Source organism: Medicago truncatula, chromosome 7 (assembly GCF_003473485.1).
Source record: "Medicago truncatula cultivar Jemalong A17 chromosome 7, MtrunA17r5.0-ANR, whole genome shotgun sequence".
Taxonomy (NCBI): Eukaryota; Viridiplantae; Streptophyta; class Magnoliopsida; order Fabales; family Fabaceae; genus Medicago; species Medicago truncatula.
Window position 1 is genome coordinate 5,225,204 of NC_053048.1, and position 25,562 is coordinate 5,250,765.

The window sequence follows — 25,562 nt, forward strand, 5'->3', positions numbered from 1 at the left end:
TTTTATGTGGTTACTTCTCACTGATTGCAATTGCCACCAAATTAATCACTGTTTGCGGACATGTAAGAGTTTCGATTGTTGTTTAATGATGCCATTGTAACGAAAATAGATTAATGGTTCATTTTCTATGTCTTGGTGGATGTATAAACTCAAACTGCCCATTTTGAAATAGCACAATAAAAGAAAAGCTAATATCAATTTTGATTATCAAAATAGATGAATGGTTCATTTTTCATGTCTTTGTGGGTCAATAAACTCAATGCTTTGATGTCTTCTTCTCTCTATTATGAAAGAATAGATAAGAAATAAATATAATAACAAAAGGTTGGTGAATAAAAATGAACTCTAATTATTTGAAAAATTATTGTGTGAGGTATATTATAAGAGTTTTTTTTCTTTTTGTTACATTTTATAAGAGTTAAAGGGTCAAATATGATTAAACCTTAAACTTTAGAGACATTTAATATTTTTTCTAATATTAAACACTATTCAATTGATGTAAACATAATTAGAGGGATTATTATATAACGTGATTAAACCATTATCTTTATGTTACATGGAAAAATTTAAAATAAATGGCTGAAACTCTCAAATTTATTTATATTGTGATCCTTTTGGTTTCACTATGTCTTGTTGTCATTGACGGCTTCAGGACTTATAGTTATGTTATCATTCTCATTTGTTTTGTTTATTTTATATGCAATCTTTTACCCTTTTTGTAATATTTCTTTATTTTTATTTAACATTACAGAGGAATGTAAAAGTGCTAGCGATTGTTATACAATATATAGGCGTGCTTTTTATGGAAGTATGAGGTGTGTTAAAGGTTTTTGTAAACACCTCAAAGATGTTAAGGTAATGAAATTTCTCCATTATGTGTAAATTTTTTACTTTATTTGCTCACACTAATTGTGTTGCTCTTATAATTTCTTTTACACGTTCATAAATTTTTCTAATTTAAATTTCTTTGGTAGCCTTAAAAGTAGGTTAAATATTTTTCAAAGACATACATACATGCGAATATATATAATGAGTCTAAGGGGTGTTCGGACCAATAAAAAAATCTAAATATTCTTAAAGGAAAAACATGTTAAATATATTACAAGGAAAACATATATGGACTATGAATCTGGAAACTTTACAAATATGGGACGAAAGAAAGTAAAATTGTCAATTAAAACACCACACATGAGAAAACACCTCTAATGTTCCAAAAACCATATTTTCATATATCTATGTTCTTCCTATAATCGTTAGTTATCATTTCAAGTGATTTTATGGGTATATGTGTGCTAGTTATTGCAGTATTTCATGTGAATTAGATAAATTATAAGTGCGTGAACAAAAATATTTGAACTAGTGCTAGCTATCATTGTATTTTAATTATTTATTTTAAAAATAATTATATCGTAATACTATTTATTATTTACTTGCTTTGTATGAATATTGATCATGTTTTGTTTCCACATGCTTTCGATTTGATTTAGTGTTTAGTTTAATGTATCGATGTTATATTTGTCTTTTTTTTTAAGACAAATGGGTGCAAATGGATATGCAACACCTTACGTAGATTAAAGTAAAACAAATAATAACAACCCAAAAAAGGTGATACAAAACAGCCCTAAAGGTCAATTAATTACAAATCTCAGCCTGAAGAAAGCAAACTATTGTGAAACCAAATTGCAAAAAAATAATAATGAGGTTTATGACCGTTTACGAACATTGAACCAAGATCTTGAGAGGGACGAGTGAACTCGAACGCCGATATGAAAAACAGGTTTACTCACCAACAACCCGCATAAAAAAAAAAAAAAAAACAAGTATTCATGGATATTTAGCCTAACAGTCCTTTGTCAAACTTTCATGTAACAGTGACTTAACTGACAACAATGATGGCGTGAATCACCGTTGTTGCAATCTAGAACCAAATCTGAATGAACAATTAGAACCCAACAAACAACAACCACTCCCGCCAAAGATCTTACTGCTAAAACCCCAAAAATCACCAAACATTCGATAACCAAGAAAACTTCCGCAAAGTCTGGGAGGTCCACAAAGGTTTTTGATTGGCGATGAAATTATCTGCAAAACATTATGACAAGTTAGCCACAAACTCAAAACAACAACAAATCAGACAACCATTGTTAATTAACAAGCTCATTGCCACCGTCTAGAAACCAAATATGATAGAAACCCATATGAATTTCTTTACAGACTTTGATTTAAGTTGAACAACCAACTTTTTACCCATCAGATGATGCACTAAAACAAGTAAGAATAGAATAAAAAATCATTTCATTTATAGCTCGTTTTGACCGAGCCCAGATGGGGTTTGATGAAGGTGTTGCTGCAAGGGCTAAGCATACCATTGTCATCATAAGAGGTTACATCATGAAAGAGATATTTGGATTTGGGTTGGAAGGTGGTGGTTGAGAGTCTAGTGAGAAGTCATATCTATTATTTTAATTATTGTCTAAAAGGATAGTACTTTAGTATAAGTATTTTGAGAATAATGTTTTAATTTGAGTGGGGGAAATAAAATAAGCAATTATATGTATTTATGTTATTGGTCCATTGATGTAGTAAATCCTCAAGTGTACGGTTTACCGAAGTGGTAATAAAGAGTATCGTTCTGAGAGGGAGTTATGAATTTGATTCACTCTTAAACAATGATTAGATTGAAATTTTAAAATATAAAAAGTTGTTTTAAAAAAATATATAATAATAAAAGCGCCTTGAGATTATTGGTTTGTCATGGTGACAAACCCTTCACAAACCAAACCCTAAACCTAGAACTTTATGTTGGACCTATTTTCTAAAGACAAGTTTCTCTTTAACCTATCACATCTCCTTTCGGTTTCATTGAGTGTGCTAGCAACCACGCCTATTCTCATGGTTGATTGCTATTGAAATCCTTGAAGAACGAAACTTTATTGTCTCAAGATTTTCTAGACTATTCTCATGTTTCGCAATCCTTATCTAATTTCACTTGTTCCAATATCAAAACTTCATCTTTCGATACTACGCTTGATATTTGTGATTATGAATTAACAAGTATTAACCCTCAACTTTCGTTTTATTGATTTGATACTTGTTAATTCATTACAAAAACGGTCAAATAGATTAGAAATAGATTTACATAAAATTAGGGTTCGAGGCTTGGTTTGATAGGGATTAGGTCATTAGACTCATCCAACAATCCCAAGACAAATAAGTCTACTCACTCACGTTCATTGAAGACATAGAGAAGAAGAAGAAGAAGAACATAAAGGTAAATAACAAGAAAATAAAGATGAACTTTTATTCAAAGAAACAATTGTCACTTATTATTTCCAAGAACAAAAGATGATTGAATATGTTTGCTAGCTGCTCTATTTATAGGCTACAACTACTTAAGCCCCAAGAAATACATCAATATAATGTTCCACAAGAAACCACGGGCTTTAGGTCAGAAATAAACTAAACAGGCAGCTTGTCGAAGAAGCAAAAACAGCAAAAGGAAATTTGTGGCCGTGCCAAGCGTTCTGATTGGTTGGCTTCATATTTTTGCACCAAATCTTCGTATTTTTTTCCCGAATCAGCTCCAAATCTCCTTTCTTTTTCTCAAAGACTCAATCTTTCAAATATTTGTTCCTGAAATTAAATAACTTGCAATTGAAGTAAAATAGTTCTAAAAAGGAAATAAAAACATATAAAATCTAAATAAAATAGACTCAAATAATATATCAAAAACACTAATTATTGACTCATCATCCATGTTTCTGGAAAACAAGAGAGGAGAGAAAATAATATTGGTGTGTGTATGTGTGTGCACGCGCGCGTGTGTGTGTTTGAATGAGTTTTCGGCCCATGTGTTACTAGTCTACTACAGAGAGAGCAAAAATAAGGAAATATAAAGAAAATGAAGATGTCATAAGAGACATATTTTAGATTGCATCCATGGAGGAAAACGTATAGAAATTATATTTTGTGTCAAACAATTATGTAAAAAAACAAATGTTGCTATTTTCTCTTCCTCCAACAGGCCAATAGATTTTTGCTGGGAGGACATGGATTAGCATGTGAAAACGCATAAAAAACAGGTATCGGGTGAAAATGATTTCAAATTCATGAGTGTAAAATAAGTGTGATGAATGGAAAAAACAATATTTTCCACAATATCATCGCGGATCGCTACAAATGGTCATAGTCTTTTGAGTGAAAATCGTCCAATGTGAAAATTTGGAAATGTAGGCTTAAAAAAGGAGTTAGAAACTTTATTAAGGCCTTGATTGATTTAAATTATTTTGAATGTTTTGACATTCATGCTATTGTGAAAATCCGTGTTTTACTCTTGAATTATCGTAATAGTTGGATTTGATTATTCGAATTGTTTGATAATTTTTACATTTGTGACATGCTTGTAAGTGATGATGGATATGATAAGGGGTAGATGTTTGGGGTCTTGAAGTGGAGATTATTTTTACAAATATAGGTATGTTCTGACAAGGCTAAGTGATGTCCGAGGAGTATCTAATTCATAGGGTTAGTATGGTACAATATTACTAGAAATAAGTATCATATCGGATGTGGCGCAATATGGCAAGAGAAAAGCGACCATATGGTGCATTATAATTAGAAATAAGCATACTTTCAATTTAAAAGTATCTGATTCATTTGCTTTGTATGATGTAATATCACTAGAGATGTATTATGCTAGATGTGGCGCAATATCACTAAAGAGAATAGACCACGTGGTACGGTATAACTATAGAGAAAAATACCCGTAGTATAGAAGCATGTGGTTCCTTGAGAGAAATATCACACATGATGTGGTGCAATATCACTAGAGAGATGTGACCATACCATGAATCAATAGTGTAGTACCATAGAGATATGCACAAACCTTTGAAGAATATAATGGAAACAAGTTATAAGAATTAGAGTTTAGGTGGCATTTAATTTGGGAAAGGTTAGTTTTTTCCACCATGGAAAAGCTTTTTCTGACCATTGGATCTAATAAAGAACACATCTTTATCATGAACTCTCAGTATCAAATCTCCCCACCTACTCTTCCACCACCACCACCCCCTTCCCCAATAAATGGATCAACACCAAAGTCACACTTGCTGAAACAATTGAAGCCACAAGACAATTCGACGAAGAGAATGTACTCAGCAGAACAAGGTATGGATTAGTATTCAAGGCCTGCTACAATGATGGAATGGTCCTTTCCATTCGGAGGCTCCCTGATGGATCATTAGACGAGAACATGTTCAGAAAAGAAGCTGAATCACTAGGCATCAGCATCAGGAGAAGCAGCCTCCACTTCAACATCAGTTGGCACATTGGGTTATTTATTGGGTTGATCCATTTATTGGGGAAGGGGGTGGTGGTGGTGGAAGAGTAGGTGCCACCCATGGTGTGGAAGGAAGTTTGTTGTTGGGAGGAGGTGGAGAGAAAAAGTGAGGGAGATTTGATACTGAGAGTTCATGATAAAGATGTGTTCTTTATTAGATCCAATGGTCAGAAAAAGCTTTCCCATGGTGGGAAAAAACTAGCATTTCCCAAATTAAATGTCACCTATAGTTTAAGGATATACTTATTTTATTTTGATTTGTGATTGTCTCATTTTTGACGTTGTGAATTGAAATATCATTATATATCGATGATTCTTGATTATTTGTGTGGCAAATGATATGATATATACTTGATATTTTGTGTGTTCTCTAATTTAATTTATACTATTAAATATTTTCAAAACATATCCCTTTGTTTTTTGTATTTGCCTGCCTTGACTCTATGTTTTAAATTTCAGCTTATATAATTTGTATTTACTGTCTTGGAGTGAAGCAGATGCCTTCTCTAAAGACTCTATTTTATGTCGTTAATTATTTTGGGATGTGGTCAACTCTAAGAGGTGGCATCAAGTTGGGATAAAATGATCATATTATACACGAGACAATTTTTATTTGGTACCTTGAGTCATTTAAACCACCCTTTTATATTCTTATTATCCTTTGTGAAACCACTTTGAACCTTCAGACGAAATTTTTATTTTTGTTACTTAGTGATGAATCATGTCACAGTCCTGAACTTTAAATGCATCCTATATGATTTCACTTTGAGTTATATAGGTATTATTATGATTGAATGTGGTTTGAAGCTAAGTTTGAAGTTTCTCTTTGGAATTATCAACATTTTAAACTTGGGGTGGCGTAACATGAGAACACATTTATCAGAAAATCGTAAAAATGAAAAGAAAAAAAGTTTTCCATGGGTCTAAAAAAAAAAAATACATAAGGAACCAAAAGCATCAAAAAAATTGATCTCCTACAAAAAATGTTTATTTTTGTCAAAATAAAAAGATAAATAGTTCTATTGTTTTACCCATCTTGTCTGATTTAAGGAAGGAAGGTTGGCAGATCATCAACGTTTAGTAGAAATCCCTAAGTTGCATAAAATAAACTACACAAAGTTCTTAGTAGGACAGAGTCAACATGAATAATATTTTTTGTATTTTTAAAAAAAAAATGATTTTTTTATTTTTGATATTTTTGAAAATAGAAAAATAAAATGCAAAAAAATAAAAATAAATGACAGAAAAGTAAAGATTGAAATAAGTAATTTGAATTGCTTAGTCGAAAATATTAACAATCTCCGGCAACTACGCCAAAAATTTAAAGATCGGATTAGACAAGTGTACCAAATCGTTTACCAAGTAATAAAGTGCTGAGTAGAGTATAGTACCCACATGGATTGTCGTTTCGTCTAAATAGCTCGCGTTACTTATTTTAAGTTGACGATAAAAAATAAAAGTGTTAAGGGTTAGAGATTGCAATTTTTATCTGTTTGAAGCAGAGCACGTAAGCAACGATTATGACTCTTTGAATCCCCCCTATTTATTTTGTTGGATATTAAATAACATTCATGTCGCGTTTAGTTATCTTAAGTAGACCCCTATTTATTTTGTTGGATATTAAATAACATTCATGTCGCGTTTAGTTATCTTAAGTAGACTATATAAGTGATGAGGTCGTTGGAACGTTCTAACCTAGTCGGTTGTCAAGTTGTATCTGTTGATCGCACGGTGATCCTTACGTGCGGGGTCTTGCTAATTCAAAGGTAATTGAAACATAGACTATTAATGTTTCAAGATTTCCAAAAGTAATGAAGGTCAATGCTCCTGTTGGCCGGCCCATCTACGAATCTTAGGACACTCATAACACACTATCCTTCCCCCTAGATAGTTCTACAAATGGACATCCCTATCAGCGTCTACCTTACCTAGAGGTCGAGGACAATGGTCTTGCTAGGTTTATTCTCCTTGGTTCTTGTTTCTCTAATTAATAAACTAGTTACATCTTAGGATCAACATATTTTACTCAATATTAGTAATGTCACCTCCTAAGTACTTACTACTAGGGTCAACTCGCTTTCAGTATCTTTCGTCTAGTTTACTAATCACTTACTTCCAGACAGGTAGTTATTAGTATAAGGGTATAAATATCAAGATATAAGCATCCAGATAGTAATAACAATATTAACCTATGTCACAACCTAAGTACCTAATCTAGGGTTGCACTTCGCTAGAATAGATTAATCCTAATAAAACTTAATAGCGAACAGAAAATAAACTAAAATAAAATGATATTAAATTAAATAATTATCCAACAAAAATAAACCTAGGTTCATCTTAGAACCCTAACCTATAGATATCTAGTTACACATGATAACTAAGACAAAAATACTAAAAGATAAAAACATACTCTAGAAAAGATAGGAGAAGATAGAACTCCTCATTGGCTTCCTATAATCACCCTCCTCTTGAACTGCTCCATGTTATGAACGAGAAATTGGGAATGAGGAAGGCGGTATTTATAGGTAAAGTTTCCACCTAACTTGAGGCTAAAATCATGGGTTTCCAGGGACGAAAAAGTCACGAAAAGTGACTTTTTCGCAAGCAACGGGGCGCCTAGTGCCTGGCGCATGTGCCTAGAACTTTGAGGTGCCTAGCGCCTCCAAGCATGCGCGAGGCGCTTTAGTGTGTTGCTTTGGGGCGCCCCGCGCCTCCTGTTGTGTGTCGGGCGCTTTAGTGCAATACTTTCTTGTGTTCCTGCATTCTTCGTCTGTTGAGGTGTTTTCTTCATAGTTTAGTTGTCTTGGAACTTGGTTAAAGTCTTTCAATGCCTCTTGAATCTTCATTTTCTCAAGGCCGAATAATCTTCAGAGATCTTGTTTTGCCTGATTTGCTTGATTTCTTCACAAATTACTTCAAGAACCCTCTAAAATTGCTATGTTTCGGGAAGAATAGAATTACATATTCAAATATGAAAAACATTTCAAATGTCGGAAAATCATAGGCAATTGATATAATACTCCTCTATTTTGTTGGTAAAAATTGTAACACCCCGTTTCCCAAAAATCAATTAATTAATAAAACATGCATCAGAGTAATTTCCAAACGGGCATGTCCCACTTCATTTTCAAAATTTTCTTAAATAGAATATAAAATCTATTTAATAAACGTCCTTCAAAGTCATCATTAAATTTGCAGCGGAAAATTTGCATCAAAACAACAACAGCAACAGTTTAAATCTCCATAATTAAATCTTTGGCATAAAAGCCTTATCAACATAAATTCAACAACCATAGAGCTACGTCAGCAATATTCAAAATTGATACATAGGAATGAAAAACAATAAGAAAATCCCATCCCGTACGTATCAGAGCCCTAGACACTTTGAGCCACCACTTCTAATAAGCTTCAATACCTGCAAGTTACCCATACGAAGGGCAACAATTCCAAGCAGAAGGGGTGAGATTCACAAACAATAATAATAGATATATTAATCATCAACTTAATTAAATAACGTAATAAGCAACATATATTCCCACAATAATATTCATACTTCTTCAACTTTAATAACTCTTACTAAATCAACCAACAACGACAACAACAACTCGACCACAACAACAATATCTCCATCAACAACAACGACCACAACACAACCTACAACAACGACAATATCACCATCAACGACACGACAACATCATCCACTACATCAACGACAACGACGGCGTGGTACTATTTTCAACACATTGAATGACTAAGCATTCCAAGGCATAAGCCCCCCACAATTTGAATGATGAACATTCCAGGGCATGAGCCCTCAACAGATTGAATGACAAGGCAATTCCAGGGCATGAGCCCTCAACGGTTCAATGATTAACATTCCAGGGCATGAGCCCTCAACAATTTGAATGGCAAGGCATTCCAGGGCATAAGCCCTCAATGGTTGAATGATTAATATTCCAGGGCATGAGCCCTCAACGGTTTCCTAATCATGAAAGGACTCAACTTGTGTATATCAGCATACAACTCAACTACGACAGCAACATCATAGGCAACGACAACGATCGTGCACAATAACTCACTCACTCCCCAACTTGGTCAACATCAACAACCTATGACTCCGTTACTTAGAAACGACAACTCGCCACTTACAACTTGAACCAACACATTGTACATTCTAATTGAATGCAGTTAAGTATAAACCAGCGATCATTAACAATCATAATCAATCAACAGCAACACAACAGTATACGTCAGCATGATATGACAATATTTTATACAATCCAACGATGTCTAGCATTATCACATAAACCAAGTATTACTTATACAATTTTATCACATTAATAACCTCAATTTGCCATAACCAGCTTCACAGTTCATCATTTATATCCTATACATCTTTCATTGCTATCTCAAAGTTCAGCTCACAACCTCTCATGCGACAAAGCCACATGAAAATCCTAAACAAAGCAATCTGTCAAGCACTAGCTCGCGAGGCGAGAGCCTCTACTCGCCACGGCGAGTTAGGGTAAAACACTCTAGATTCCATTCTGACTCTATTCTGAGTTCAAACTCAATCTAAAACTTTGCCTAATCATTAAGGTACATGTTCAGGCCCTCATAAACATCTAAGGTTAAACTCACAGCTCAAAATCACGAGATCTTGCAAGCTCTCTGGTCACACTCGCTACGGCGAGTAAACTTGCTCGCTATGGCGAGCTGCGAAATGCAACTCGCGAGGCGAACAACTCCTGCTCGCGAGGCGAGCAATGATCTTCATCACTCGCTACGGCGAGGATCATCACTCGGGAGGCGAGCGATGAATAACAGTACGGGCAGATTACAGTTTTTCTCAAAAATTTAACCAAACCCATTGTTCTAACCTTAAAACTGATTCTAAACATCAATATATGAAACATCTAAGGTCTGTTCATCATTTCTACATCAATTCACCCTAATTTCATCATTTAATCATCAATTCTCTCCTTAACCCTAATTCCCAATCCTCCAAATTTATTCATAACTTTTGTCAAACAGAATCAGAATTATATAAACTAAAATCATTGCAAGTTAGCCTCACCCTTACCTTAATTCAGATGAACAAAGCCCTACAATTCTGATTTTCTTCACCTGGCTCTCCCTTGGTTCTCTTGCTTTCTCTTGTTTTCTCCCAAAACTGATGTACGTGAAAACAGTTTCTCTCCTCTTTCTAACTTCTCCCTTTTCTTTTCTAAACCTAATTCAACTTCCTCTATTTCCACTTAATCCCACACAACTCTCCTTATTTCTAAATCAGCCCCTTGAACTCCAAATATTCTAAATTTCCACTTATTCTATTAAATAGTAAAATAATTCATTTAATAAAATATGACACACCATATAATCAACATAATTATATAAAATCATATATAAAAAGACTTTAAATCAACCAATAATAATTAAATAAAATTGGGACGTTTTCAAAAATAAACTAAAAAACATGCTAAAAATAACGTAAGATGACCTGTCATCATTTGGTTCAAGGAAAGAGTACCATGAGAAGGTTGTTTATATCAATGATAAACCGTACTACACAGTGAATCTACTAATATTCTCCCTAATTGATTTTCCATGTTCTCCATATAACCTTGCAAAATTAAGAATCTTATAATCTCTAGACAGAGGCACCAACATTTCAACCCATTGAGCATATGATTTAGTAGCTGACAATTATATAGAATTGAGTGAACCTGTTGAGGCCCGACTGATGGAACAATCAAATGGATTTGTGGAGCAACGCCTTCCTAAGATTGTCTCCCTTGCATACCTTGCTCGTACAACCTCCAAACCCATGTCTCGTTGAAACTCATTTTGAACCATGGGTTTCACATTTTCAGCAAGTTGTTTGAAGACTTAAAACATGATGTCATGTGTCCACATGTCAATATGTTGTCTAACTAAAGACATGGACGTTACTATTAGAGTATCAAGTGTTTCAACTAATTGTATCTCATAGACGCTAGAAGAAACCATGGAAGTTGGCGTTCTTGACATTTGAGAAGGTTTGTTTGGTTGAGAATGTCCTGACTTTCTAGTTGTTGATGGTGATGGTTTTCCATACTATTGAGATTCTTTCTAGACCCCAAGTTGATACAACTGGCGTAAATTTGACCTAGGGAATTTTATTTTGAGTGTTATAAGGTTGTATTGTCCCACTCGGAGTGCCAAATTTAATGATGGAAGCTGAAATAAATTGAGGTCGGATCAACTTCCTCAACCGTTATTCCCTTTTCTTCAAGTGATTAATGATAAGGAATGAACTTTGTCTGTTAGTTGTGTGTTCCCCAACTATAGTAGAGTGTTAGGTATGGTTATTTTGGGGTTTCGAGCAATAATAAAAATGCACAAATAAAAGTAAAATGAAAAAGGAATTAATTTGAAAAAAATAATGATTTTTGATTCATTGAAAGTGTTAATCATAATTTATGAACATAGTATTTATAATAAAACTATTACTTATTAGCCAAACACCATAACTTATATTGTGTAACCCTTATTCACCTAATTTTTTAGGTAATGTGTGATAGTGATGATGTAAATTTAGGCATCTACACCAAATCATACCAAGTAATAAAGTAGTAAGTTATCGTCTCTTTAGTTGTGCATTATTTGCACATGCTTGATTTTTGTTGTGCATTATTTTAGGTAATGTGCCTTGGATTATAATAATAATAATAATATATACTATATATAAAAAAAATAACATGTTTTGCCTCTTTTGAGCTAACGTTTTCTCTTTCCAAAATTAGTCTCAACTTTTAATAGAGATAACACATATAACAAATAGATAAGAGTAAATTTAAATATTAAAAATAAAGGTGTAACAAACACGATATGAGTATATATATATATATATATATATATATATATATATATATATATATATATATATATATATATATATATATAATTTTTGAAAAAACTAAAATGTAATATATTACGAAAACAATGAGTCTTTCCTAGCACAAAGTGCACTAAGAAAGAAACATCCAGGTCCAAACAATATTTACAATAGATCTCTACAAAAACATAAAACAATAGACAAAAATAACAAGAAGATTGCTTTTCTGACATTCAAAACGTCATATTGACACATGAAAATGACGTTTTTACTCTGGCGGTAGTTAACTACCGTTCCAAATATACAGCATAAAAAAAAAAAAAAAAAAATTGCTTCAGCGGTAGTTAACTAGCGATAATTAACTACCGTGGAGCATGTATATGATTTTTTTGGAATTGTGAGGATTCTTAACAGGTAGCCACACTTCATCTCCATATTATCACAATGGCCTCCTAGCTACAAGCTCAAAAAAAAACCCATAGACATATACAAGACGCAAAAAATATTCACTTTTGGAACACAACTTCGGGCATCCGTTGCCACCTTCTTCAAGTTCCACTAACTTCTCTGAGAAGTAGATGGTGATGGTGCAGGAACACCAAAACAGAGAGAAAATTATTAATTTTTTAAAATACAATAATAAACTTGTTAAAATTATAAAATGATATTATGCACCTTTTATTTGATGGTGAATGCTAGACACCAGCTAATGGCGAATTAGCTTTTTCAAACTCAAGAAGCAACAAATAAGGGTAACACGGTATAACATATGAAAGCCTATCATTTATAAAACAAGATGAAAGTAGGAGGAAATGGAAGATTGTCAGAGAATAACTGCAACAATATATCCTTCACGATAGTTAACTACCGTTGGAGCAATTTATTTTTATTTTTTTGTGTTGTATACTTGGAACGGTAGTTAACTACTGCAGGGTAAATCCAACGGCAGTTAACTACCGCCGGAGGTAAAAACGTCATTTCCATGTGTCAATATGAAGTTTTGAATGTCAAAAAAGCAATTTTCAAATAACAATTAGCGTATGTCCAACATTGTGAACGGACTAAGCCACCAACCATAAAAGTTGGAGAATTGCTGTTTACACATATGATAGGGTTGAAAAACACATGTAAAAGACGAAAATACCCCTACGGCAGTTAACTACCGAAGTTTTGAAACCGGCTACAGTTAACTACCGAAATTTCTTCGGCAGTTAAGTGCCGAGGAACTAACTCATCAAATTTTTTTTCGTGAATAATTTTCTGATTATACTTAAACTTGATATTGTTACTTTACGCTATTAAATACACGGTCTATGTGATTAGCTGTGAATGTGAATAATACAAAGTGCACATAGAAAATTACACCTTTGTCCTAATTAAAATATCAATTGTTTCAGCATTTTTATATCTGCCAAACCAGTTCCATACAACCCATACTATTTATTAGCTGAGCAATAAATTTGAAGGCAACGCAGTAACGAAGTAATTTTAACCTGTCATTTCTTGGCTAATCAATCATATTGTCCATAGTTCAATACAGTTATTTTAACATGCTGTTTGGTTTAAAAAAAATTGATGAATGAGTTCTTCGGCACTTAAGTACCGAGGTTTTTTTTTTTTTTTTTCGTCGGCAATTAACTGCCGAAGGAACTTCGATAGTTAACTGCAGCCGATTTCAAACTTCGGTAGTTAGCTACCGCAGGGGCATTTTCGTCTTTTACATGTGTTTTTCAGCCCTATCATATGTGTAAACAGCAACTCTCTAAAAGTTGAAGAGAATAGTAGTAAATTTCGCCTTCAACCACATAAAAGTGAGGGACTTAATCTTATCCACCACCTGAATTATCGGGCAAGTTTTATCTGTGAACAATTGTTATTTCTTTCTTTCCAGATTTTCCATACAGTAGTATATTTTCCTTTATTCTTTAAAAAAGTGTAATAAACTATACGAGTATTTTTATACTTACTTTTTCATTATCCCAATTATATCCTTAAACAACTTTTTCTATAATAAAAATTGTTGCTGGTGTCATTAAAAAATTAAGAACTTAAATTATATATTTTTTCTTATATTGTTGGTGTCATTGAAATAGATAATCATGGTTAGTTTGATTTGTTATAATTTGAAAGCAAAAAACATTTATATTTTTACTTTTAATCAAAATAAAAATTTCATAAAATAACACCGTTCATAATTTTCAAACATTATACTTGACTGGTTAGCGGAGGTTTACCGACCTTCTAATTTTTCGGGGTTTCAAATCTTTTTTATATTGTCTTGTCAACTGAAAATTCTCCCAATTAAGAGTTGTATTATAAAAAAAAATCATAATTTATAGCACTAGTAAACTTTGTGATTAACTTTTTTAAAGCATCTACCTGAGTTTTTTAGTCAAACTTTGCAATTTCAACTTCATGCTTAATGCTTATTACTATTTTAATTTTATGTTTACGTATTATTGTTTATAGTTTATTTTTGCGGCCCATCCAAACTATTTTTTCTGGCTCCGCCACTGCCAATCAGTTTAACTACACCGAAAATACAATATGCTAGCTCATAAGAATAAAATTCGAATGAAATTTATGATTGATAAATATTGTTGTCTTCAATGATAAAGTCTTAACCATTTAAGACCCGGTATTTAATAGGTAGAAAAAATTTGAGGGTCTTCTAAGATTTAAGGTCTCGCTTAAGACTTCTATTCTTAAATGGATCTCACACTACTTTTTATTAAAATAATTATTGTATTGTTGGAATGTAAATAATGCAGAGTTGTTGATGGAACTCATTTAGACCTTTTGTTAAATTATGTTTATTGAAGTGAGTGAGTGCTTATAACCAACCACAACGCACCAATCAAATGCAGCCAAAAATTCTTTGCGAGTTCATGCATTCCCACCACAACTTGTTGCACATATAAATAGAAAGTGTTCTGCAATGTAAATTGTGTAGTTAGTTACCTTGTATTGTCAACTTGCCATGTTGTGTGCGTGAGAATAAAAGAACACGAATGCCAGCTATTTAGTTGTGAGAGGGTATATGCGTGTTGTAAGGTCTGTCACGTGTATGACTAGTTTTTCATTTCATAAAATAATAGTAGTTTTTTTTTTTGGGGGGAAATAATCTACCAATATATCTATCTCTATCTCTATATTATTATCATTTTTTTGAGAGATTTATTTTTATTATTATTATTATTATTAGCAAAAAAACAGCACTCACGTGTAGAGTAATGATACATAGACACCTTTTATTCTCATACACCCTTGTACACCCCATGCATTAGGAAGAGAGAAGAGGAGATAAAAGAGAAAGTGTGTTTGTGCGGGGTCCACGTGACTACGTATCAGATTTTTGTGTGGGTGTCAAAAGGTGTATTGCCATCTAAGGGTGTCTATGTATCATTACTCCACGTGTACCGTCTTTATGCTATTTTATTGCACTAATGTGAAGAATTTTTTCTCGAAGTTACGTTCCACATACGAACTACGCGAATCATCAATGCCATATTTACTTTTCTCGTAACTATAGCAAAAATTGAAGTAAACAACATGTTTTTTATAGTAGCCATTTTAACCGGTGAGTGATACTTTTTTTTTTTTTTTACAAAAACAAAACGATATTCATTCATTCAAATTAATATAATATATCAGATACAATAACATCATCAACATCGATAAAAACATAAAGAATGAATAAGCGAATGAACTCGCAACACCCAAGTCAATAACATACAACGAAAAAATGTCTATAAATAATATGATAAAATTTAAATCACCAGAATATTCATGCTTCCAGATCAGCAACGTTGAAGTCCAAATAATTGATTGAATTTGTAATTGACTGAAATTGATATTTTAATATGAACCAAATTGAAGAAAGTGACCACACACAAATAGAATCAACCAAGGAGATGCCAAGCCATTGCCAAATAAGATGTCATACATAAACAAAAACTTGGCAACTCACAAAAATATGATCAACTAGTTTAGCAAAGTTAATTTAATTTTAGTTAAATTTAAATGACACATGAAGATGATATATTCACAAGAACGATGTTAAGTGAGGCATCATAGGAATGAAATATATTTTGGGAAATGCTAACCATTCCTCTGGAGATACTGGTTAAGAAGTCTAAAATGGAAGTTTTGTCTTGGAAATGATGCATTCAAGACATTGAAAGTTTAAAAAGTAACATTTTTTTACATAAAACTTATAAATTATTTCTATTTTTAAATCCTTAAACATTGCCCTGAGGGCATTGGTTAGCAAAATCCATATATTTTTTTGTTTATTTTTTGTTCACTCTGTTGGAACAAAATGTGTTTAACATTACCATTTGAGAGTTTTGATGATAACAAGGTATTAAAAATTGTCAATTGGATATGCTAATATTTGTTCAAGTGTACAGGACCATAGAAAAAAATTTGATATCATTATTAGGTTCTGAAAGAGCAAATTAAGAGCTAAGGAATCAACAAAAAGGAAGTTTGAAACATCTGAAGAGAAGTGATCCTGAAGTCAAAGTGCTCCTGAAGTGACGATGTCATCAGAAGCAAGATTGTCAGAAGCATCTCACCAGAAGATGCAAGACTTAGAGCTTCAAAGGTTGTTCAATGGATTCAATCTCGCCCAAGCATTGCAAAAGACCAAGAGAAGTGAAGCAACGACTATTTTGAAAGGATTTGAAAGCATTGAATGCTTGTTCTTTGAAGAACGTTGACATAGTACAATTGTACGAAGTGTACAACCACTATCTCCACTACTCAGTTTGTGTCTCTACTACAAGACAAGAATAACAACTTTGCCTGCAACAATGTTCCTACATACTAGGAATGAATTTGAAATTGATCTTTCATATGACAATAATCATATCAGGCAAAAGATCATTGGTGATTGATCAAAAGCTTCAGACGACTCTTATTTTGATGTGCTGGCAATTCACAAACGTCTCTTTCACACCTCTATATAAAGGAGTGAAGACTTAGAGAATGGCAAAACTCGACAACAATTTGAAAGCACCAAAACTCTGTTGAAATTGTTCTGCATCAAAAGTTCACTTTGAATTTCTTATCAAAGTTCATATCTTAGAAATTCTAGAGTCTTAAAGAGTCTGTATCTGATTTGTATTGTAAATACCACAAATTGTATATTAACTGTTCAACCTCAAACAATTTTCTGTGTAATTCTGTTTGAATTTAGAAGTCTCTTGCAGTTGTGCTTGAGTATTAGAAGTCTCTTGATTGTGTTCAGGAGTATGGGAAATCTCTTGCAGTTGTGCTTGTGTAATTTGAAGTCTCTTGATAAGTTTAGCAGTGAGTAGTTGTAATCAGATATTACATTTTAGTGAACTCTCCTTGGAAGTGCAAGGGGGACAAGACTACTTTCGATTTGTGGAAGGAACCTGTATAATTGCTTTGTGTCTTTCTTCTCTCTCTCTCTCTCTCTCTCTCTCTCTCTCTCTCTCTCTCTCTCTCTCTCTGTTTTATCCGCTGCATTTAGTCTTGAACATCACTTCAGAAGCAGAACTTTATTTGCTTCTGATCAGTGCTTTCAGCTTAGGAGAAAACGAAGAAAAAGCTAACATAATTTAACCTCCACTTCTTGTGTTTTTCTCACCTTCACACTCAATATCACATAAAAACAAAATAATGATTAACCCTAATATCAATCACCAGCAGTGCACCCCCACAACACGCGGTTTCAGGCTTCAACTTTTGGTTCATGTTTGATTATGGAGCATAATACAATTTTTAGAGGAGGGAGCATTATAATTTATTTATGTTTTTTCATTGGAGCATAATAATTTTGAAGACTACAAATTTATTTATAAGAAATGATATCTATACAACTATTTAATTAATTCTTTCTTTTTTTATTGTTTTCTATCAATAAAAAGAAAGAAAAATATGTTATCACCAAATAGTTGACATCAAATAGTTATAAAAATATCATTACTCATTTTTAATTCTTTGAACAAACAAAACATAAAAAAAATTATGGAAGAGTTGACCGAATGGCTAGAGTTGCTTTCATGAATCTTCACTTAGTTGGTTTGATTAAGACAGGGATTTATCAATAGCTGTACTTAATTTGAATTCGTCATGCTCGATTGTTCCATATTATAGAAAACGATTGATGAAAAACACATTTATAGATATATAAGTGGTAGGTGAAACTAAACTTTTTCAGATATATTTAATTTATTTTACTAATTTTATATTTCAAAGAATAACATTGCAAAAGGACATTTAGAAAGCTACAAGATTTTGAATAAGAATAACATAGTTGAAATTCCTTCAAAAAGAAAAAAACATAGTTGAAATGTAATTGTTACATTTTGACGATCATTTGTTTAACCTTTTCGCTTACAATGGATGCATTTGAAACTATTTTCGTAATGTTTTGTAGGTAATAAGTTTAATTCTCATAAATTATAATTGAAAATGGTGATTAATATCACGATAATAAGTAAATTCTTCAAGTTTTCCTTAAAAAAAAAATTAATTCTCCAAGTTTTAGAAATAATTTCAATTGCAGTAGAATGCATGAGCGTAAAAAGATTTTTTTTTTTTTTTTTTGAGAGAAAAAAGATTAGTATTATATGGTAAGAAAATAGAAACAAAATTATGTGGGAAAATAAGGCGGGCATAAAAATTAGGTGTAAATGAAAAAAAGGGAATAAGCTAAATTTATTTTAGGGGAAGGTGATAAGATACATGATAAATTTCAATCTTTGTTTCGGGTTAGGTCAAGACGCAACTCGTAAAGATCCTTGATCAAAAACCGAACATTATCGTGTTTCTGCAATTCATATGGAGATACTTTGTGATCAAATCACCATCTTCTATGACAATTAAAAACTCATCCACAATCCTATCGAAATTCAAGCAACTGACTAACTGTCTCACCTCATTGATAAAAAGGTCTATGGTCTACGATGTTAGGTACATTCTCTCATTCTAATTGAATCATTAACTCAATTGTGGTTGATCAATATCACATAACATAACACTAACACCACAACGTCACCAAGTGTTCTTGACCTAGTAAAATTGCAACACCACGATCATCATTAATCCATTTTGAATCAAATACGTTATTTCATCAATCAAGGCTTAAAGAAACAACTCACACCGGCATATTTTATGATGATTTGTTGCGAGAAAAATTCCAATTGATATTATATACTTTCTTGCTATACCAAATGAAATATTTATAATATCAAGTGGGTACATCTTACTTTTATTAATTTATTTTGTTGACAAAATTACATGTATTAGTTTTCATTACACACACATGCCACTTAGCTCTTACAATAAGTTTAGCAAGCCAAATTCAACGATTATCACAACCACCATTTTTCCAACTCTTTTTCGTTTTGGTTGAATAAAAAAACTAATATCCATTTTATTTTTCAGAGCAACCTTTGATATTTGTAAAATTAAACGAGCTTATCCTCAACTATTCACAAGTAAAAAACACTTCTCATGTATAAAAACATATGTGAAAACCATACATTTAAATTTGATAGCAGAAGTTGTTCTAAACCGTTCTATTCTAATTTAATGCATATAATAGGGCTAAATAAACTAGGAACAATTTTTCACCTCCACTTTTTTTAAAAAATAAAAAATACCATATGTTATAGAAATGTATTTTTAGACTATAATTTGTTTGAAAACACATTTTTAGTTCTACTTGGGAGTTTAGGATGGATGGGAGGTGATGACTTTGGTAAAAAAAATAAAATGTAAATGGTGTTTTTTTTCTAAGTACTTTCATAACTAAAAATTTACTATTTAAGATGAATATGTGGTGTGCCTGAGTTCAAACTCTGACCGCTACTTATATTATGAATTCATCTATTCTCATTCATTATAATATGTTGAAGAAACTGATTGATTATGATTTGTTCGAACCACAACAATTGCAGAGATTAATCTTCAAGTCAGATAATACTACTATTGTGGTATTCAAAATACGGTGACATTTAGGATGGGTAGGAGGAATTCTTTTCCACCATGGGAAAGTCTTTTTCAGCCATTAAATTAAAGAGAAGTATTAATTTTATCATGGATTATCTACACCATATTTTTTTCCTTTCTCTTTTACACTCTTATTGTCTTACATTTCTATTAAGATCTGGATTTTTTTTTCTTTTAATTAACATTATTTTTTTTGGTAGAATTCTGGTTTTTTTGGTAGAATCCAATTGGACATTTTAGTATCTAAAATCACTTTTTTTGAAAGAAGTATCTAAAATCACTTATTATCTGTTCTATTTTTTTTTCATATTGGATAAGAACCAGTTACGAAATCAAACAAATGAAAAGGAAATATGTTTAGAAAATCAATTAATGATAGTTTTTCTTGTGATGAAACAGACTAGAGATAAAAAATAATTATAGACAATCTAGAAGAGGACAGAATATGAAGTCATGAACTAAAAGAGAGAGAAATCATGAAGCCATGAACATTGTAGACAATCTACTTGGTGGAGAAACTCTTGGTGTTGGTTTGAAAATAAAAAAACACACAAATTTGTAACTGGAATTTTTTTGTTGGAATATTCAAGAAAGGGAAACAAATATTCACAGACCAATGACATTGCTAGTGGTGGATTGGAGCATGGAGGAGAGAGAGAATGGTGATAAAAGATAGTGGAGAAAAATATAGTGTTGAGAGAGCATGTTAAAGGAATGTTCTTCATTTGATCTAATAGGTAAAATTTACTTTCCCTTGGTGGGAAACAACTATCCATTCCTATGCTAAATGTCACCTCAAAATACATATCCATTTAAGTCGCAAAAGATTTTTTATCATTTCATTAAATTGCTTTTGTTTTAATAATATATATTAAAATAAAAATAAAATAAAAGTAAAAAACAAAAAACATGAAGAAAAAAACATTCATTTTGTTGTTTATATACCTTTCTTAAACAGAGAGGATCCAACTGGGAGACACAACAACACTTACACATCCCATCCAGTCAGTCTCCTCCTGTTCTTTATTTATTTTCCACATTCTTCCACTCTCTCTCTCTCTTCCCATAGTCTTCTCTTTACTTCCACAGATCTTGAATCAACAACACCATAATTCCCACCTACACATTTTTCAAGCAAGAAAAATAATGGGTTTCTCTTTCTTATCAAAATCAAGAACTCCTTGCATTCTCTTCTTGTTTCTACTTTCTTTCACTTCAACAGGTTCACTTCATCACACTGTTTTTTTTTATATTATTTTTTTATATTTTTATTTGTTTTATGTTTTTGCTTAATTTTTTGTTGGTTTATAATATGTCGATTTTTGGAATTAATGCTTGTGAAAAATGTAATCTTTGTTTTTTGAATTTGATTAAAAAAATGGGTTTTGTATAAATTTGTAATTTTTTTAATTAAGTGTTTGCTTCTTGTGTCTTTTCTGTTGATGAAGACTATTTTGTTGTTATTTGCTATATATGGAACAAATGAAGAAATTTGTGTTCTTCTTACTATTTTTATTTTTTTTGGTAAGAATTTATCTGGCATTTTAGCTTTTGCTAAGTCAAGTTTATTTCCCCTTTTGTGTTTGGAGTGTGTTTTAAAGGCATGTTTGGATTGTCTTATTTGCTGGCATAAGCTATTTTTAGCTTATTTCTATTAGCTCTCTAGGATAGTTTTTTTTAATACAGTTTATAGCTTCTATAAAAACTTGTTTACTTTATCTTTTGTTGTAGAAATAGCTTATATGTAAGCACTTAGATGATAAGCGTTTAATTAAGTTGTGTAACCAAACATGGCTAAAGTTGAAATTATGATTTCTTACATGAGGTTTCTGGTATAGGTTGTGTGGTTATAGGTTTCTTGATGTGTATAAGATGGAGTCATGAATCAACCATTTCAATATGTAAAAAACAAAAAATTATGATTTTCATAATACAGACGTTGATAAATTATGTTTGTTAGCATTATTTGATCATTACTTGATGTACTTACTATTTTTGGTTTAACTTTTTCAGATGCTTATGACCCACTTGACCCAAATGGTAATATCACGATCAAATGGGATATTATACAATGGACCCCTGATGGTTATGTTGTAAGTATATTATTTTACAATATCACATATTCATATGAGAAGTAAACTATATGTTGTACACTATGCATGATGATGTTTTTGGCTACTTTTCTTTCAACTTGTTTGTTTGTTACATTTTTGCGATGAATCTGCATCTTCGTGTCAGCTGTATTTCATATGTGATATACCAGTTCTTACTTGAATAGACACCTGTGAGAATTTTTGTGAAAGCTTATGGAAACAACTTATAACATGTCTATAAGTTGTTTTTACCTTCTCCATGAACTCTCCAGGGTAGCTTATGAAAACAATTTATACCTTATATGAAAACAGTTTGACTTTATTTTATCTTTTGTTATAGGAATAGCTTATACATATATTATAAGTGTTTCATTAAGTTGTTTATTCAATTAGGGCTTAAGAATGCTTAAGATTACTACCTAAAGTTTTTCAAAAACCGAGTCACTTTTTTCCAATTTGAAATGTGACGCTTTGAATTCCTTATCACACTTCTAATCCGCGTTACAAATGATTTTGAAGTGTATGCTAATTATTGATTTGAAGTATATAAGTGAGTTTATATAAAGTATAAATTAGTGACCAGAGCCTTGAAGAATAAACTGTGTTTGTTTTTTGTTCCATTAGTTATTTAGATATATTTTGAACAATTGAATGTGCAGGCCACAGTTACGATGAACAATTTCCAACAATATCGTCACATCGCTTCCCCTGGCTGGTCACTAGGATGGACATGGGCAAAAAAGGAGGTAATCTGGAGTATGGTGGGATCACAGACCACGGAACAAGGTGATTGTTCAAAATTTAAAGGAAATGTTCCACATTGCTGTAAAAAGAATCCAACCGTTGTAGATTTACTTCCCGGAACGCCTTACAATCAGCAAATTGCAAATTGCTGCAAAGGTGGTGTGCTTAGTTCATGGGCTCAAGATCCTACCATGGCAGTTGGGGCGTTTCAAATCAGTGTTGGTAGAGCCGGAACCACAAACAAAACTGTTAAAGTGCCTAAAAACTTCACCTTGAATGCCCCGGGACCCGGTTATACTTGTGGGCCGGCAAAAATTGTGAGACCTACTCAGTTTATTCAACCAGACAAAAGGAGAGTGACTCAAGCACTCAGTAAGTTAACAAAATTCTATGCTTATTTTGCAGTTTTAAATACGTTTATTTAAATTACCTATGCCTCCTATCAATTTCACACTTTTTACTGAAGAAATTGCCATCCATAGTTGATGTTTTTGTTGGCAACAGAAGATAGCACTCATGTTTGAATTTAAAATTGATATGCTTAAAAGTCAGTTGTCACGAGCTATGCAGCACTGATACTTCAAATTGAATGTATGTCTTGTGTCTGACACTGACAAAACACCGATATATGTGATTACATTTAATTATCCATTTTCTTAAATTATTACTTGTTTCGACGTGTTCGTGTTGTGTCTGGTATCTTTGTCTGTGTTTGCTAGGTCATGAGTGATGAGTAGATATCAGCAGGCTCTCACAATTTAAGTTTGATCTTAACTTCATTTTGATTCATTGCAGTGACATGGAATGTTACATGCACATATTCACAATTTCTGGCTCAGAAAACTCCGACTTGCTGTGTCTCCCTCTCATCTTTCTATAACGATACCATTGTACCCTGCCCAACATGTGCATGTGGCTGCCAGAGTAACTCATCTCAGTCCGGAACTTGTGTTAAGTATGTTTCTTTCACCGACACTGCTACTATTTCCTTTTAGATTCTATGTTGTAAACTCATATTTCTTTTCTTTGTGGTTTCAGTCCAAATACGCCACATTTGGCATCGGTTGTTTCTGGTAATGGAAAGAATAATTTATCACCTTTGGTTCAATGTACTAGTCATATGTGTCCAATCCGAATCCACTGGCATGTTAAGGTTAACTACAAGGAATACTGGCGTGTGAAGGTTTCCATTACTAATTTTAATTACCGTATGAATTATTCCGATTGGAACTTGGTTGTTCAGCATCCAAACTTCGACAATTTGACTCAGCTGTTCAGTTTCAACTACAAGTCATTAAATCCTTATGGTTTAATAAGTAAGTGTGATCCCACCTTGTTTGTTTCTTGAGTAACGAATTTTTCAAATACTGTTGTAAAACATCAACACTTCTGCGACTTACTTTTTTTCCAGAACTTTTGCGACGACAATCTATGTGGTTAACGTACTTCAAATAGGTGGTTAATTACTTTCATTAGATGGTCAGTGGATACAAGGTATCAAAACTCATTGACAATCAACGTAATTTCATTAACCAAAAATTTGGACGTGATCAACCACTTTTTTCACGTGTTCCAATCTACATGTAGTTTAACATCTGAAAATTATGGATAACTATGTCCAAATTTGTGGTTAATGAATTTCGATACCTGGTATAACCATTAACTAAGTATTGATCTTAATGAACCATTTATTTGAATTGTGTTAACCACTTAAAAAGTTGTCACAAAAGTTGTCTAAATCTGGTTGTGCAAAGTCATTTTGTATTCTATTCATGATTTCTGATGAGTTGCTTTTCACAGATGATACAGCAATGCTTTGGGGAGTTAAGTTCTATAATGATTTTCTTAATCATGCCGGCCCTAGTGGCAATGTTCAATCTGAGCTACTCTTCCGAAAGGATAAATCAACTTTCACTTTTGATAAGGGCTGGGCTTTCCCTCGAAGGATCTACTTCAACGGCGACAATTGTGTGATGCCACCACCTGATGCTTATCCATGGTTACCTAATACTGGTTCTCGGCAAGAGGTTTCATTGTTTGCTTTAGTAATGGCCTCCTTGGCAGTCTTAGCATTCTATGCATATGTTTAAGGTTCCAACCTGTGATTATACTTTATCATTGTAATATAAAATTTTCAGTCTAACCAGTTTTGGCTTCATATTTGTGATGTCAATTTGGTTTTCGAGGCGATCAGAGGGACTGACTATACACGGGTGGCGATTTGAGATTTGCTCATGCATCCCAGGATTTTTACGTAGGATTCAGCATATTCAGCATATTGGTCGTAGAATATGTTACTGTTTTGTTATTTGTGTCCTATGTGATGCAATGTAACTTTATCTGTAATTATAACAAATATATACATCAACATTAAATGAAAATATAAGCTTGATGAATCTTGTGCGGACTTGAAATGCTAATGGTCTTTTTACTTGTTTCCTACTTAGAATCTTTTTTATTTTTTTCTTATCTTGCTTATAATCAATATTGGGTCTGTTTAGATTGACTTTGAGCTTATTCA

General features: G+C 32.4%; 1 protein-coding gene and 1 long non-coding RNA gene across 2 annotated transcripts; both read left to right on the forward strand.

Annotated features, from left to right (window-relative positions):
* Positions 1–554: 554 nt before the first annotated feature.
* LOC112416356 (uncharacterized) lies at positions 555–6,152 on the forward strand. The gene is made up of 3 exons (XR_003006741.2): positions 555–660; positions 752–855; positions 5,798–6,152. It is a non-coding gene; the product is annotated as an uncharacterized lncRNA (long non-coding RNA).
* A 15,006-nt stretch (positions 6,153–21,158) lies between these two features.
* On the forward strand, positions 21,159–25,455 carry LOC25497596 (protein COBRA). The gene is made up of 6 exons (XM_013592213.2): positions 21,159–21,426; positions 22,218–22,297; positions 22,957–23,413; positions 23,837–23,996; positions 24,080–24,357; positions 24,842–25,455. The coding sequence occupies exons 1-6, from the start codon at positions 21,351–21,353 to the stop codon at positions 25,129–25,131; spliced, it is 1,341 nt and encodes a 446-aa protein (XP_013447667.1). The 5' UTR covers positions 21,159–21,350; the 3' UTR covers positions 25,132–25,455.
* The last annotated feature ends 107 nt before the right edge of the window (positions 25,456–25,562 follow it).